This window comes from Halichoerus grypus, chromosome 12 (genome assembly GCF_964656455.1).
Source record: "Halichoerus grypus chromosome 12, mHalGry1.hap1.1, whole genome shotgun sequence".
Taxonomy (NCBI): domain Eukaryota; kingdom Metazoa; phylum Chordata; class Mammalia; order Carnivora; family Phocidae; genus Halichoerus; species Halichoerus grypus.
In genome coordinates this window covers 45857656-45876551 of record NC_135723.1, presented here as the reverse complement: position 1 = coordinate 45876551, position 18896 = coordinate 45857656, and the positions used below count along the sequence as shown (strand labels likewise).

At 35.5% G+C, this 18896-nt stretch overlaps 1 protein-coding gene across 1 annotated transcript in view; it reads right to left on the bottom strand.

The window, feature by feature from the left end:
- Positions 1 to 18896, bottom strand: part of SCIN (scinderin) — a 77366-nt gene that overhangs the window by 38646 nt on the left and 19824 nt on the right. The window contains exon 4 of the mRNA XM_036085205.2: positions 12356 to 12505. Within this exon, the coding sequence (XP_035941098.2) occupies positions 12356 to 12505 (150 nt within the window). The remainder of the gene's footprint in view (positions 1 to 12355; positions 12506 to 18896) is intronic.

Sequence of the window (18896 nt, the reverse complement as noted above, 5' to 3'; positions counted from 1 at the left end):
CTCCAAGTACTGAGCACCTGAAACGTGGCTAGTGTAACCAGGTAACTGGATTTTTAATTTTAATTAATTTAAATACCCATCTGTGTCTGACAATGCTGTATTTGACAGTGTAGCTCTAGAGGACTCAGGGAATGCCGTGACCTTGGAAAACTCACCATGATGCAGGTCTGATCCTCAGTGTGACAGTAACATCACCATATTAGAGATTAGATTTAGAGGGTCCAACTCACAAGAAAGTCAACTCCTAAGTGATTATAATATGGAGAGCAAATTGACAAGTTACTATACAATGGAAAGCTAACTTACAAGATACTATAACATGGAAAAAGCTAACTCACAAATTATTAAAATACATAAGCCAGAATGCCAACTTACTAAATCAGAGCAGTTATCTTAACTGGCTACATATTAGAACCATCTGGGGAGTTATGATAATGACTACTAAAGTCTGAATGTGAGCCCAAAATTCTGATTGAAGCCCTGGTACGGTGTATTTTCAAAGCCCTCTGGGCCTGGTTCTGTGATATATTCAAGTTTTTAGTGGCATCAACTTTGTTAACCTGGTTCATCCATCTCAACCATCAAGACAGGTCTGCCAAGCATTTCTGATGTTCAAATAGCTTCTCAGGGAACCCTTCCCTGGACAAATGGTCATGGCCTGGCAGTCTGGAGGCTACCCCACAGCAAATCTCAGGTAAAGACTTTAGCCCATCTGCTCTTTCTGGAAATCATTTTTTTTTTTTTTTTTTTTTTGGTAAGACCGCAAACTCGTTTGGACATTTCTACCTGATTAGTGCTTGAATAGTCACTCCCATTGTTTGCCTCTGGAGTTTCTAATTAGTATGTTTCACAATGACCATCACACCTTTCTTCTTGACAATCCTCATTTGGTAGAATCTGGCACTCTGAGCTGGATGGACCCACTACTGGGTGACTCTGTGACTTTGTTTCCACACTTAAAATGGTCTAATAATTAATGCCATTCACAATCATCAGGATGATTAAGTGAAATAATGTATGTGAAGTGACTGTCACTATCCCTGGCACATCGTGAGAACTCCACAAAAGTCAGGTCTCATCCTTTTTCCACCCTTATATACACTGAATGAAACATGCCTTGCTCAAAGGGTCATTCTCTCTCTTTGGTATGACCTTGCCAGTCACCACTCTGATTCTTTGCATGATGATTTTACCACTGAACTTCTTGCCACACACCTCCCTGTGGACTTATATTTACTTATTCACTTATTACTTGTTTACATCTCGATCTAATGATGCCACTAAGTAGTCTCTATGTCTTGACCATGTACCCTTAAGGTCTTATATTTTAGATTTAAAACTACAAGTTGAAGACAGATCTAAATATCCCTCTTCAAGCAAAACCTGAAGAATAGTCTCCTGTGTATCAGCAAGGGCATAATAATGCTGAAAAGGAAGTACTCTCTTCTCTTCTTTGAAGTTTCTCCACAATTGAGGTATGTAGGATGACATTAGTCCTTGGTTATAAAGCAGATTCTCTGGTCTTCCCATGTGTTTCAATCATATCTCCCCATTTAGTCCTGTACACATGACCTTATCTTGGTGAGTCAGCACACATCAGTTACAGTTTATTTATCAGTAAGGTTGACATATGGAGTGCCTGTGCTATATCAGCACCATAGGAAAGACCTGGGGCTATAATGATTAATAAGTTAGCCGTGGCCCCTGTCCTCAGTGAGCTGACTTTCAGTGCAGGGATGCTAAATAGGTTTTGCCTATCCTTGCTAAATGCTGGAGGTTGCTAGAGCAGCCTACAGGGAAAGATTCTGAGGTTGCTTCCAAATTTAGTGAGGAAGTCTGACATGATCCACCAGCTATTACACTCATGGACAAGCGATAGAAGTGGAAGGACACATTCCATTTGTTTTCAATCCTAAATACATGAAAATAGCCTGCAGGGATTCTCAAATTCAGAGATGTATAAAGAGTGTATCTTATCCAGAGAGGATCACCCTTCTCTCAAGGTTGGCTCTCTATCATAATGCCTTTAGGCTTCTCCCCTCATCACTTACTGCCTATTTTCACCAACTTTGGAGATTACCAGAGGGAAAACTACTATTGGTTGGGTGAGGGGAGGAATGGAGAAGAAGAAACTGGCTTTCTTCTACAGATTCTTCTTCTGAGGCAACAAGAAGACAAAGACCTACACAGAGCACCCCTACTGTGAGAACATGAGCTAAACAAACCTCTAGGAGTATTTTCTCATTGTCCCTTATCACCACATACACATATGCACATATTTACACAAATTTATTTCATTTTATCTCCTTCTATCCCTTTAGAGAGAGGTAAATAAACCTGATTTATATATTCCCTTTAACTGGATTAAGCCAAGGTTTATGGTAAGAGAGTTGTGAAAACTTCCTCTCCATCGACATAATTCAGAAAATTTCCCCATACCAAAATTTAACCAAGCAAACTCAAAAAGGCTTTCATATACTCTGAGGTGCTTGAAAAATATTTCCATACTTTTTATACTCACATTAAAAAATGTATTTTCCTTCCAAGAAAATGTCTGCCCCAATTACCCTGTATTACCTTCCATAGTAAGGACGAAAGATTTTATGCTGACACTAAGAGATATGAAACAAAGGGACAAGCCAAGCTACTGAGTACAAACATATACTACTAAAGGTATTACGATATGGAATACATAAAATAGGTATGATTGTCAGAAGCATGTGGCATGATTTTGGAAGTTCTAAAATAACTTCCCAGCAGATGGGATTCCCATCTCTCTGTATGTTCAAGATGGTTGCTCTGTAATGAAGACTGCCTGGTGAGTTGCCACTCTCCCATTCCCACTCTCCCTTGGGCAAGTTAGGCAGGCTCTCCATGTCTTACTTCTTTAACCATAAAGTAAGGGTATAGAGATCCCATTTGGTGCTCTGCCCATCCCACCCTGGTCTACCTGAGAGGTCATCTATAGATAATTTCTTAAAGGTCAAAGCCTCTTGCTCTTTGTCTGATGGCATTATCTGGCCACCGAGCTGTACTGTATCCACACACAAGGAAGGCTGGAATTCTGGGGAGTTAACACCCAAGGAGCAACCTTCAACTAATGAAGGATGGGAAATTATTGGCTAAATCCTGTAGCAACCTCAACCACTTGTGGGCTGACTCTGAAGGGTGTTCCATACAGTTTTCATAGGGTTCCTCTGGGACTAAACCCCAGTGCCCCATAGCTGTAAACTACTTATTTATAAAGTATTGCCTCACTTTACTCCTACTTGCTGCTTCCAGGACCATCTTCCAAATAACCGCCTGCCCCCAAGTCTTTGCATAGAGTTGGCTTTTGGAGGAACACAAACCAAGACAGGGGATAACAGACGTATCCACTTCCTGGGGTTGTGGTAAGAACAAAATGAGCTCATTCTTGTAAAGCCCATAGAAGAATGCCAGTCACACGGCAGGCACTGGATGTTTGCCATGATGGTGGCTGTTGTTATCTCCTCTACAGCAAAAAAAAAAAAAAAAAAAAAACTATCACAGATTTTTTCTTAGATGATGGAATTTCTGGGTTAATGATAAGAAGTACTTGTATGATATAAGGAAAGCGCAACTAGAGAGATTAAGGAACACACAGAAAATTCAGCCTGCCAGCGAGCCACTTGCCTTTACCCCTGCAGAACAGCAAGATGAGAGAAATTAAGTCATCACATAGCAACGGAGCTCCACGACAGGGAATAAATACCACAGCAACTGACACTTAACTATAGTGCATCTGCTGCTTGCTTTGAGATGGTTTTTGATTAACCTATTAGTCTTGTCCACATGCACTCTGTCAGACTTCATTAAAATCTATATTCAGTTTGGGTTTGCTTTTTAGGTGCCAGCATTCATTGAAATTGAGCATTGATATTTAATTTATCCACTAGGCATGGCAGAGGACTTCATTTCCCTGTATATTTGCATGGCTCTTGTTTGTTTGCGTGCAGGTACTTAAAATATTTTAATATTTTTTAACAGTATGTTAGTACTTTTTTCCTGATTAGTAGAGTGTTATACCCAGAACTGAGGATTGCCTCTTGCTTTCCCCTGAAAATATACTGTATTTACCTGAACAAACCATGCTTTCCTGACAAAGTCACTTTAAAATCCCTTTTTATGGATAAATATGTATATGCATATTTAGACAGATTACATATATGTGTATACATATGCACATACATATATTGGGATAAGATGAAATTGTCCTAAAATTGCTGAAAGAAAATATACTCTTACTGTTAATTTTTTTATTACATAGTATCACTAATATTATAACAAACATGAGGAATAATATAAAATTAAAATGAAACCTGCCATTCTAGTTTAATATTTAAATTAAATTTATAAATATTAAATAGTTAATATCTAGTATTCTAGCTTAATAATTGATTTAGTTAATTCCAATATGGACCTTGTGGGGACAAAGATCTATTCTTCTATATAGTCCATCTGTCCTAGAATTGTACTATCTTATTTACAGGTCTTATCACACTATTCCCTCACTTGAGCCACAAACTAAAGGAAAAATTGCCTCATTTAGAAATGACTGCCAAGTGGTATCAATTTGGGTTCATTAAATAAAAGTGACACCTGATCAGTAAGGTCGCAAGTCTTCAAATTGAACTTTGGTGTGATAAAGTGGTAAATTATTTGAAATATTATATTGCAGCATATGGTTAACTATACTGTTACTATCTTTCTTATCTTTGTTCAGAATATTTCAACTTCCTGGGGCGCCTGGGTGGCTCAGACAGTTGAGCATCCAATTATTGGGTTTTGGCTCGGGTCCCGATCTCAGGGTCCTGGTATCAGGCTCCACGCTCAGTGAGGAGTTAGCTTGAGATTCTCCCTCTGCCCCTCCCCAACTCATGCACGCATGCGTGAGGGCTCTCTCTCTCTCTCTCTCTCTCGCTCAAATAAATAAATAAATCTTAAAAAAAGAGAATATTTCAACTTTCCCTGCTGGATGAACTGGCAAGGAACAAAATGAGTACCTGAATTAAATACTAGAAATCCAAATAAAAGATTCATTAAAATAAATGACAACAATGAATGGTGCCTTGAATAGTGCCTGGGACATAGTGAACTATCAGTAAATGGTAGATAAAATTAGCTATACTAAAAAAAAAAAGAGAGAGAGAGCGAGAGAGCTATAGCAACCACAGTGTTCTTGAAAGCATTATAACCCTGCAGCATGTGCTACTTGTCACTATAATTTTTTGGATTTTCAGTATGTGCTAAGTATCATGGCTGTAAAGCAAAATGGAGAAAATGATTTAATTATAATGCAATAGAAGAAAAGGAAAGATTTCTATTTTCTGGTCCTCTGATACTTTCTCTCTAGGCAGGACTAAAGTAGAGAGAGTGGCAAATATTTTGAAACCTTTTAACTTAAAAATCTTTGAATGGGTAAGCCCATAAATGGACCTCCTCTTTCTACATGGCTCTCATAATAATGTTATTTCAGACAACAAATACTAATGAGCACCTATGTACCAGACACCATGCTCCAAGAATGGGAAATTACAAAATATTTAAGACATTGTTCAATTTCCCAAGAATTTACAAAAAGACCCTGGAACATAAAGGAGGGATAAACAAGGAAGCTAAAGCTGCTTGGACAGCACACAGGAGAAGTGTTTTCTCCAACAAAATCTTTGTCTCTTAGTGTCAAAGTGTTTACTGTGTCTATTGACCAAATTAATATCTCAAGCTACTCAAATTTCTGCCCTTACAAAGTACAGAGTTGTGACTAACAATGAAATCAATAAGAAGGCAACAGAAAATAGTTTACTGAGTGATTTGTATGTGTGTGTGTGTGTGGCTATTACAAACCTACAAAACAACCTTAGGTCTTATGTATAAGGAGCTCAAAATACCCATGTTTGTTCCCAGATGCTAAAAGGCAATGTGATTTTTATTCTTGTATTACTTTTCCATAAATTTTTAGACCCTTTAAAAAAATACTGTATACTCATTGTTCCAAAATGGTCATGAGGGGGATTTTCAAAACAGCTCCCCATTTCTATTTTTGGAACTTCCAAGATTCATTTGATATTCTACAAAGATAAATGGGGATTGATTTATCTAATCAAAGATCATCCCCAGAAAATAGTTTCTCCCACTCTCTATAGAATCATGTTCAAAATGATCATGCTTGATTTAGGTATACAATAATATTTAAGTTAAAAGATTAAAATGCAATCTCATGTAAATCCAAATACCCAAGATTATGCTATTAAACAAACATTTCCAGAAAGAAACTTTAAGGAATGTTGACAGAATTCTAAATTTCCAAATTCCAATTTTTTTCTTTCTTAATCTTACTTTACATGTTGAGGTATGAATATTCCAATGCTTAGGTTATTTAATGTTCAAAATCACTTCTGGTTTGACTTTTCTGTAAATTTAAATTGTATTAGAATTTGGGAAGCATTAGTAATGTGCACAGCCTTTTGATGTTGGGGGAAGAGTAAGACAAATATATTAGGTGATTTCAAAAATAAAGCTCTATACTTGTGTAGTTCCCTGGAGTTCACAGGGCATGTTCACTTTTAATCTAGTGATGAGAAGGGGCAGCACCAGGGCTGTGGGGAACAGCCAAGCAAAATGGTCAAGGTCAGTGGACAGCAGTGTTGTGTGCTAAGCAGTGAGAGAAGTGGGTTTTTGTGGTTGCTGGACACGAAATGGGGAGGTTACCTGACCTGGGAGGAAGGATTCTACAGATAAGACTATCCAACTACAGCTCCGAGGAACATGCATTTTATCACAGAATGAAAAGTTTTAGACCCAGTTACTTATTTCTTACTGTGCTGCATGCTTTCACCTGAAGTACATGCAGCCTAATCCGTGGGAAAGCATTGCAGTAAATATAAACAAGCCCAAGATTCAGTTACGACTTTCCAAAAGGTTAGTTGTAACTATCTGCCTGCAGACAGAAGACTAGCAAAATATATGAATTGTCCTTATCTAAATACCAACTGCTCTTATATAAATACAGTTGATTTTAAAACCATCAATAGTGTGGCTTTTTTTTAAATCTTCACCAACACTATTATCTAAAAAATAGTAAAGATTTTTTACGAGGTCCTACTATCCTCTAGAAAACAGAAAAACAAATATAATGGGTTTCTGGTACCCTATAGTTCACAGTTAATTGCATCAATTATCCAAATATGAATGAGCAATGAGAGCTGTAAAGGTGACATAGACATAAAGGCAGTGTACTTCTACTTCCTTCCCTCAAGGAACTTAGCACGGCAATGATAACATATAAATTTTATTTTATTTATTTTTTTATTAAGGATTTTTATTTATTATTTATTTGAGGGAGAGAGAGAAAAAGAGAGCACAAGCAGGGCGAGGGGCAGAGGGAGAAGGAGAAGCAGGCTCCCCCGCTTAGCAGGGAGCCTGATATGGGCTCCATCCCAGAACCCTGGGATCACGACCTGAGCTGAAGGCAGACGTTTAACCCACTGAGCCACCCAGGTGCTCCAACATATAAATTTTATTTGGCAAAATACTTTGGGAAAATATGACTAAAATTTTACTCGTAGCCTAAATAGACATCTCAAAGAATAATTTAAAAAATATCTGCACTATTCAACTCTAGATTTTACTTACAAGATATCCAGATGGGCACGTCGTACATATCCAATCAACTTGCCAAGAGAATGACTGAAAGGATTATTTTATTTTCAAGCTGTCAATTATGACTTATAATAAGATGAATACAAATCCTATATTGAGAGATCCTTTGGGGGCTTATCTAGCCTATATGCTATTATCATACAGTCTAAAATACATGAATTTTATCGTGAGAAACCTTTCAATAATGGTGGTACCCAGCTATGCTTTCTGGTGTTTGCGGATCCTCACCATCTGCTCCCACTTTCTGACTCTGTCTTGATCTAGTGTCTGCTTATCTCAATCAGATGATAAAATAAGCAGTTTCTGAGCTTCGTTGGGAACGAACCCAGTGCTCAATAAACACTTATTAACTGAGATGTAACATGATATTCCAACTTTCCTTCCAATTTCCTTTCTTTTTGTCCAGAATCCAAAACAATGATTGTGCATGACTTTCCAGGGGGCCTTCGTATTTTTATAAAAGTGAGAAAGGCTAACAATTCAGCAATATAGCAGTTGCTTACAATCTCCCTATATTTTTACTGCCAGTATTCCGCCACTAGCATTTACAATTATTTTAGACTTCATAAGTTCATTAAATTATATTGAAAAGAGTCTTTCTGGATTAGAAAAATTACTTGATTTTTGGTATCATTTCAAAAAACTTGCCCCTTCTGCATTCTCTTGTTGATATCCTCCAGATGTTCTTTTTAAAAAACTGGAAGTCTATAAAACAGATAAATTATTGACTTTAGCAATTTTTCCTCAGGGCACTTTTTTAGCTTCCCTCCTAATGTTTAGAGGATGAATAGGACCAATGAAGAAAGTCTGGAACCTTAGGGTTAGTGACATATTTAAGGTTCCTTCACATTCACAGATTATTTATTTTAAATAAGAAAAGAAGAAAGAGTAAGAAAAAAGCTTTACATAATTTATGTGCAGCTTTTCCTGGTAAATACGTTTACAGTGAAGAAAAAACACGCACAGGGTAAAATGTGACTTTGGTTACAGGCCTTAGTTAGTTCCATGTACAGGATAATTTTCATATTTAGGCATATGAGTTTTTAAAAGTGCTCACGATACAGGTAAGAGGCTGAACATACACCCTATTTCCCCAGATAGTCTTGTTAATACATGTTGTCTCCTAATCCTGTCTGGTTAGTGCCCCCCTATTACTCTCCAAAGTGCTTTGGTTTGAAGGATAAATTTATGATCATCCTAGAGATAAGCCATGTTAAAATGGTATGACTATAATAGCATGAACAGATAGCTGAAATACCTAGAAATAAAGATGAATTCTTAAAAAAAAAAAGTCTCAGAAAAAGTACTTTTCACTATTTATAGTGTTGAGCACTTTGATGTGTTAGAAAGACACACTCTGAATATTCCGCAGCAAATATGGAGTAATGATAATAGCATCATGTACCTGGTTTAGTTACATGAAGTCCTTGATTTTAAGCTATTAGTTACATCAACTAAGTTATTAGTTAATATTTTAAGCTATTAGTTAGTTACATCAATTTAGTTACAGCAAGTCCTTGATTTTAAGTTATTACTTACCTTCATATAGAAACTTTCAAAGTTTTTGAAGATAAATAACTTTAAAAGAGTCTTATTAAAAATGAATCACTTAAAAGGACAGTTTTAAAAGATATTTTGAGAGAGTTTTAGATTTTTGGAATCCTTCTCTAGCAATATCAATAGTTCCATTAGAGTCTCAGAAAAAGAAATGACATTCCATTGTCTTCAACAAAGAAACCTTTTGTGTGCGTGTAATATTAACCACTTGGGATAACTTCGGAAGCCTATGGGCCCCTTCTAAGAAAAATACTTTCTAAATGCATAAAATAAGATACAAAGTATTATAATGGAAACCTATTATATTGGAATATAGCTATCAAAATGTATTTTCTAAATGTGATAAAGTAATATATGAGCTTCTTCATTTACTCATTATAAAATATTATTGAACAGCAGGTCTAATAGCTATCATAATTACCAAGAAGTGATGAACACAAATAATATTTTAAAGTTATCTACAATAACTATAATGTGATCTGAAAAGTCACAGATGCTGCTCATGCTACTGGTTTGTCAAATATATTCACAACTGGAGAAAATTTTAATTAAGAGGTTAGTGAAAATAAAGTAATTTTTTCCCAAACAAGTTCATGACCTCTTTGAATTTTATCACTATGGGTACAATACTAAGCCTAGAAAGTCAAACTAGTTTATTATAGGTGCATAATTAATTCATCAAACAACTATTTAAACAATTATTTAATCAGGCTACAAAACAACATTTGTGAAAACAAAGAGCCCAACAAATGCTTTTTAAAAGAAAGAAAAATGAAAATTCATTGTGTAAATGAGAGCTGTCAAATATAATACAGTATACATTGAATGCACTGAAAAGAAAGCACGGTAGGTGTTTTCTAGAATGTTTTAAAAAACAAAAAATGAAAATCCCCTAACACATAAACATCACATTTTACATTAAGGATTATGTCCCTTATCCCTATCACTAATATTTTAAAATTGAAGTTATATTTTTACTCAGGTTTGCATTTTCTTTTTAACTTTCACAGTGTAATGTATTAATTAATGTATTAATTTACTGCTTAACCTTTTTTCCCCTCAAAACTCTAAATGAAATCCAATAAGCAAGCAAACGTATACACACACAGTTTAGGCCCTCAGCCTGTGGCTTCACTTCCTGGTACAGAGTTCAGACGATTTGGTAATTAAACACAGAAACTGCTTAAGAGACAAGGTGGGATCACAGATCATTGGAAACTAAAGGGACCATAGAAGCCACTCTGTCTAACCCTGCACTTTACAAATGAGGAACCAGAGACAACAGAGGTTAAGGGACTTATTTGGGACCCAAGATGACAGAGGAGAAGCTAGTCTGATAGTTAACAGAGCACCCCCTTCACTACTCCACCAGGACGAGTCCTGGGTCCACTCTTAGCAAAGCATAGTTATTGAAACAAGACATACAATCAATTAGAAATACATCTTATTTACAGATTTTTACTTCCAAATATGAAATCTGCAAGACTTAAACAGTGATTATATCTCTAGAACAGAGGCCTTGAAAGAATATTAAAAGTTCAAGAAATTGTTTTGAATAGTTTTCAAAGTGTAATTTATTAGTGATGTTATTATGACTATTGGAAACTGAGTTAATCCCTAATTTTACTTCGTTTTTTTTAGTTGGCCTTTTTTTCCTGATTATAAAAGGAAAACACATGAAAAAATAAAAAATAATAATAAAAAGAATATACATCTATTATAATAAATTTTGAAAATGCAAGGACAAATAAAGAAAAAAATAACAAGGAGCCATATCCCAAGAGTCAAAGACAATATTGGTAATATTGTAATATTTCAGCCTATTTCCTCCCAGATATATATGTATATACAAATATATACCTATATTCCTACATATAAACTTATATATTAAGATATTATTGTATATAAAATTTTATATCCTGCCTTTTCTCTTAGCATTTGACCATGAACATTTTCCCACTGAATAAAAGTCATTTCTAAAACATCACTAACATGAAAGTCTGTGTTTGGTGGTTATCAAAAAAAATAAAGTTTAAAGACATTATGACAATAAAATTATCCCATATAATTTTTGATCACTGGGCTATTGAGGCTATCACTACATCAAGTAACTCTAATGCATGAAATCACTCTAAATCAAAATTATTAAAAACACGTTTATAAGAGACAGTCGTTAGAAAAACTTGAGTGCAGATAGCGAAAGTCATTGAGGAAAATGTGTACTATCCCAAGAAATGAAAACTCACAGAGACACCACCTGCTACTATTAAATGCAGGAAGATTCAGAATGGTATTATTACAGCAGTAAATTTTGACAGGGTTCTGCGAAGTCATGAGGGAATAAACATTGGTACAAACATTTAGGGCCTGATATACCATAGGAGTTCAATAAATTTTGTGGAATGAACATACGGGAGTCAATGTACCCACATGTATCAAGACACCTGAATATGATTACACCCTTGACTCATAATCTTAAGGGAAAATATAAAATATATACACTGAGGCACTCGCTGCAGTTTTCTTAAAGGGGAAAAACTGGTCACAACTAAATGTCCAAGGCTGGTATCATTGTTAAGTAAATAACAAAGGTATAAAGAGACATGGAGATAATTTTCAAATTAATTTAACAACTATACTAAAATCGTAAGGGTCTTACCAAGAATTCTTAGTTTAAAATGATTGAAATATTTAAAATATTGGTATATTTGTTCTCATGGAATAAGATTTTATTTCATCCTTTTAATAAAGTAATGAATGCTAAAATTGAAGAATATCATGGCATTAAAAAAATATATATTCAGAATCCCACATGAATAAACTATTATTTGCCTTCCAAAATATATTCTTATATTCAATGTCGAAGTGTTACCCATCTGTCCGCCTATACGACAGAAGATGAAGTCAGAGTCATACCAGTGGTGAAAGAAAAGAGTCATGACCTTCTATTTTCTCTATATCATGACATAGATAACCTTGATGTTTCCTCTTACCGAATCTTAGCCTAGGCCCAGTATTAGAGAATTTGTTAAAACTAACAGACACACACACACACACACACACACACACACCCCACTTACAGTGATAAACCTTTAAAAAACAACACAAGTCACAATACCCTTCTGAGCTCTGATGGCTCACTTCCTTCTTCCACCACAATTAGTTGAGATCTTCCTTTTCTTTCGTTGTCCCGAATGCCAATGGCAACCTGGCTTGCCTTCAGACGCTCGTATTTGTTGCACGAGGAACCACACCATTGGTAAATTTCCTAAAAGAAAAGGACAGATCTTTTGACCCTGAAATACATGGAGGGCATTTAGCCCTGTTGTAATACTCACTGTTAGTATTAGGAAAAAACAAAAAGATATTTAAAAAAAAAATGAAAGTTATCTATTGTTGAGGTATATATAATTTTACATACTTATACCTCATTCTGTATCCTGTTGTTTTCAGTTAGCATCATAAAGTAAACATTTTTTAAACATGGAAAATATAAGTATGTATCTCACCATTCTTTGGGTATATCCACTAATTACAATTTACGAAAGTAAACTTGTATGTTACCTAAATTTAAAATAATAATTTTACCATATTTCGGAAAGGTAATAAAGAATCTGTTACAGTAATGTGCTCTTGATGATTATAAAAATTGATCTAATGCTTTTGTAAAGCAATTTAATGAATCTTATCAAAAGCCATAAAAAGAATTAAGACATATGACCCAGTAATAATACTATCTGGAATTCATTTTTTTTTTTTAAAGATTTTATTTATTTATTTGACAGAGAGAGAGCACAAGTAGGCAGAGGGAGAGGGAGAAGCAGGCTCTCCGCTGAGCAGGGAGCCGGACGTGGGGCTCGATCCCAGGAACCCGGGATCATGACCTGAGCCGAAGGCAGGCGCTTAACCGACTGAGCCACCCAAGCGTCCCTGGAATTCATTTTAATAAATTATTCATAAAGATTAGGAAGAAACCATATGTACAAGGGTTTTTATTGCTATATAATTATATTAGTGAGGCATTGGGAAGACATTAAATGTTCTATAATAGGATAATAGTTATATATATTTATAATACCGAGAAAAAACAGATACTTAATAGCAAAGTTGTATTTTAACATAGAGATTTATAAAAATAAAAATAGAATGACAGTTCGATATATTCTAAAATCAGTAGATTATATTAGCTGCCATTTAGATTAAAATATTGTATATTTTAGACTTGGGTACAGTGTTCAGAAGATATAGATAAAATTTAAATAATAAAATATCATTTTCTCCATTAAATGTGGTTTTAATGAAAGAAAGAAAAATTTAATGGTGCCTAGTCTTGGTGGGGGAGTAGGAATGGGCATTATCACATTCTATTTGGGTTGTATAAACTGATACACAGTCCTTTTCTGAGGGAAGTTTGGTATCGTATCAAAAAATTACATGTGCTTTTAGGATCAGGAAATTCAATTTCTAGGACTCTATGCTACAGAGGTATTCAAACGTGGTTTACAAAAACAAAGAAACAAAACAAAAACCCCACAAATGTCCATCAGTAGGGCGATGGCTGTGTAAATGTTGTTATATGGAGACTGCAGACTGTTCTTTAATGCCTAAAACCTGAGAAAAGTGTTTAAATGCCAACACAGAAAATCATTCAAGGTATACCATCAAGAATAAAATAAAGCCACGAATAGTATAGTTCCATTTAAGTGGAAGCAGAAACATAAGCGCTGTTTCTGTGTTTGCAAAGAAAGATTTTTAAAGATATACAGTTTTAACAGATGGAGAGAGGCATGTATATGTAGAAAGAGAGCCTTCAATTTTTATCTAATAGCTTTTTTCTTTTTTTTTTTTTAATGTCACATATATTAGGTGCCTATGATGAGCTAGACGTTGGGGATAGAGAGAAGAATAAGAGAAAGCTAGCAAGGAGAGATTGACATGTAGACAACCAATGCTAATAATGTATTTGCACTACACTTGCTTTCAAAACAAGTTCCACACAAACTGTGTGCAGTCCGTCTTGGAGAGGTGGTTAGCGCAGTGGTTAAGTGTGAAGGAGACAGACCCAGGCTGCAACTTACCAGCTATAGGACCTTGTGTCTGCAATGTTTAAAAGAGCACATCAATTAACAACAGCAAAATAAAAGAGCACCCAGGCATCCACAGACAGAATGGCTCTTTTCTCTGATGATAAAACATTTCCAGCCCAGAGTCATTTCTTTATTCACAAATAGCTTACCGATTGCCTAAAATGGGCTCTCTTCCAGGACCTGGGGGCCCAAATTTGAATCACACAGACCTGGGGGAGATTCTCTGACCCCTCACCCCACCCCCAGGTTCCTGATGCACTTATTCCATATTCCTCTTCGAGAATAAAATACACATTTTTGCAATTCGAGTCTTTATAAGAAGTAAAATAAAAAAAGACTATGCCTTGCAACTCCTTTCACTCTAGAATCTATCAAGGGGCATTTCTTTTCTGTTTTTAAAAGAATGGTGCACCGCTGTTGTTTCTCATTTCTTTTCGACATCTGGGCATCTGAATATGAGACTCACATTTGGAATCAATTTGAATACTATGCCCAGGTCAGCAATTACAAAGAGTGAAAACGAATGGTCCCCAACGATTAGTCAATGCCTATCACCATGCATTAAGATCAGGTGGTGGCGTAGGAAGGTGATTTTTAAAAATACAGAAAACTGAGCACTACCCTTAGGGACTCTCAGGTATGTTCTGGGCAGCCCTGTTTTTTGAACACTCCCCAGATGATTCTAGCATTCAACTGAGAATCCCTGCTGGTGGTCTTGAGCACAGTGCAACTGGCAGGCATTTGCAGAGAATCTGCAACATCTAATTACCCAGTGCAGCAAAACACGCTACTCTGCTAAATACACGTGGGCTCTCGGCTCTGATTTCTTCCCTATCTTATTCCATGAGATTTTGCCACTGATTCTTTTCTCAGTGGGTCTGAGAAAGCAAACTTCTAATATTTACATTACAGCGAAATATAGGAAGCAGATCAGAAGATTAGATCTCTAGATTTCTTACTTGTTAGCAACTTTCACTACTGACTTCCTCAGCATTTATATAATTGTCCAACAGATGTTTATGTTCTCCATATAAGTGACCTCTCATCGACTTCAAAGAGATTATATAAAATCACACTAAATTTTATTAGCTTCTGTAGAGCATTATGGAAGCTTGGTAAAATGTGTTTAGAAGAGAAATGTAGATAATAATTTGACTAACATAATTATTATTTAATGTAGAATTTTACAGTATTCCATGGATCCCCAAATATTTTCTATGACATTACCTTGGGTTGGGAGTTTTTATGTGCAGTATCAGCTCACAGGTAAATTCAGTTGTAGAAAATATTCTTCACCATTACTGACAGACCTCAGTTTATACTTTTAAAATAGCAAAAAGAACAAAGCTGGAGGTATCATAATCCATGATTTCAAGATTTACTACAAAGCTACAGTAATCAAAATAGCATGGTGCAGGTGCAAAAATAGACACATAGAACAGAACAGAGAGCCCAGAAATAAACCCATGCTTACACAGTCTATTAGTCTATGACAAAAGGGCAAGAATATGCATTGGGGAAAAGACAGTCTCTTCAACGTGTTGGGAAAACTGGACAGCTGCATGCGAAAGAGTAAAACTGGACTACTTTCTTACGCCATACACAAAACTGCACTCAAAATAGATCAAAGACCTATATGTAAGACCTGAAACCATTATATTCCTAAAGGAAATCACAGGCGGTAATCTCTTGGACATCAGCCTTAGCAACATTTTTCTGGATATGTCTCTTCAGGCAAGGGGAAAAAAAAGCAAAAATGAACAATTGGGACTACATCAAACTAAAAAGCTTCTGCACAGCAAAGGAAACTATCAACAAAATGAAAAGGCAAATATCATAAGATTTCACTTAAATGTGGAATCTAAAAAATAAAACACACAAAACCCAGAAATATTACCATAAATACAGAGAACAAATTAGTGGTTGCCAGAGGGCAGAGGGATGGGTGAAATAGGTGAAGGGAATTCAGAGGTACAAACTTCCAGTTATAAATAAATCACAGGAATGAAAAGCACAGCATAGGGAATATAGTCAATAATATTGCAGTAACATTGTATGGTGACAGAGGGTACCTACACTTATCGTGGTGAACGCTGTGTAGTGTACAGAGTTGTCAAATCACTATGTTGTACACCTGAGACTAATATAACATGGTATGTCAGCAACACTTCAATAAAAAAATTTTAAAATAGCAAAAAACATATCCAGGAAATGCTCATGAAAACAATAAAACTGTTAAAAGTAAAATTTTCCTTTTTAACTCAAAGATGACCCAATCACTAAAGAAAGTGTTACAGAAAATTTCTTATTGGGCATGAAAATGAATGCTTTGTGTTATGCTTACTCTTTTATTATTTTCACTTAATTTTGTGCTACTATTTCTATAAAAGTGACATATCATCTTATTTCCTAGACTTAATTTTTAGTGGTGAATTCAGACAAGAAATACAATAAAATATGGACTTTAATTATAAATTGCCAAAAGCCAGAATTGTTTAAGGAGTTCTATTTAAAAAACCCTTTTCTTTCAATGCGACTTAAGTTTTTCTGCAAATATATTTCATTCAATCACGGCAGCAACACAGTTAAAACATGCTTTAGATTTTAAACAGAAAATTTGTTTAGATTTTAAACAGAATTTTAGCAATTCATTAAATTTGAGCAATTTAAATTCTATCATGGATGGATGATGTGGTTAGGACATCTCATTTTAACAAAGCTCTACTGTGCTAAATAAATGTGTATAGTACTATTAATAAGCTGCACTACCAACACTTACTCTATTCAGAGGTAGTTGGGCAAGACCACTTCTCTGCTCTGTGCACAAGGAAACTCTGTGCTCAATTGGCCCCGTGCTTGAAAAACGTTCCTATAATTCAACTTACCCTGTTTTTTGGAGAGAGTGAGCTAAAAAAACCCAAGAATGCTACACAGAGCTAAAAAAATGCCCAAATTGATGTAACAGGTTCATACTATTATTACAACAAAAAGTTTTCATAATTTAAATTGTTTTATTTATAATACTTTGATGGGATTTAGATAAAAATTCTTTTGTAAAGGTGATTTAAGCAGATGAGACACTGAAAATGATAAAGCAAACATGGTTTCCGAGGCAACTATTTACCGTCTAAGATTCTAAAGAATTTAACAATTCAACACTAAGTGTTATACTTCTTTGGGGGAAGGGACATAAAGCCCCCTGTCAATATGAAAGGATCCATTCAATTCAGACTGAAATGCACTTAAATTTTGGCCAAAATCTGTTGATATACATATTGCCCATGAACACCCTGTGCTGGAGTGTGTCAAATTATAATTAACTCTCAATATACAAACTATTAAAGGAAAACAAAATTACTCTGGATAGCTGGAAAAGTAAATAAGGGAGTAAAGACAAATCTGTTATGGGCAATTTGTTTGGACCACCAATAACAAGAAATAATAGTGAGTGAGTGATATTCATGGAAACAACCGTACTGGGGATAGACTAGAGGTTTCTAAAATTTCCTTTAAACCATGTGGTCAGAGTTAACAAGTAAAAACATCAAAGTGCAGCCAAACCTCATTTGGGGGCAGGAAATAAGAGGAGAAATAAAACAATGCTCAACGATGCCCTTGAAGGGAAGCAAGATTTCAGAAGCTGAGTTTAAAGGAGCGCCCAGACCAGCCCATGTGATGTTGACTCATAACATGTGCAAAGAATTCAGCATAGCCTTGTTACTCTTTTGTCCTTTGCTAAGTTATTTATTCTAAATACATCTACAATTTTATAAAAGGAGAAGGGTGGCCAGACCCCTTGCTCTCCCTTGTCTCTACTGGCTTTATTTTTACTGCGCTTACTTTTCCCTTAGATCTAGTTAACAAAATATAAAAGTTCATTCAGATATCCTCTCTGCCTGAGGCTCTAGTCTAAGCATAACTTAAACACCATACTGACTTGTGAGATACCTCCAGGAATCTAACTTTTTCTATTTTTAAACTTTAAACCATGACTTTTTTTTTTAGTTTTTGGATGAATGGGTGTTTATTTACATCCTATCTTGTTGTTGTCCAAAGCCAAGCCAACTCAATACCATTCAATGACACATACATGTATTTTTAAAAACACCTCTGATTGAGGAATGGGAGATGAATGGAATGGGTATGCATGGCCACTGAAGGCTCGGTGACCAGAAAGGAAGGGATTGCATGTGAACTAGGGCAGAGCAGTGGCTATGGAAAAGAGAGGAATCAAGGGATAGCTAGAAGGTTAAAGCCTCCAGGATTGGTCAACAATGTCCTTTGGATGTAAACTGGAGGACAAGGAGAAGTGGAAATGACTTGGACCCCTTTAGCTTGGCTGCTGGTAGTGATGTCACTTACTGGGACCAGGTGACAGCTTTTGGATTGCTATATATCACATAGCAATAATGAGAGTTGGTAAAATTATGTTCTCTATACTCTTCAGAGTATTTGGCAAATCAAAGAAGTTTTATAGTCACATTTCATCAAAAATAATTTCTGTCAGCCACATAAGTTGGTGACTCAACTATTTTTAACTGATCTACTATTCTTTTCAGATATGTAACCCTG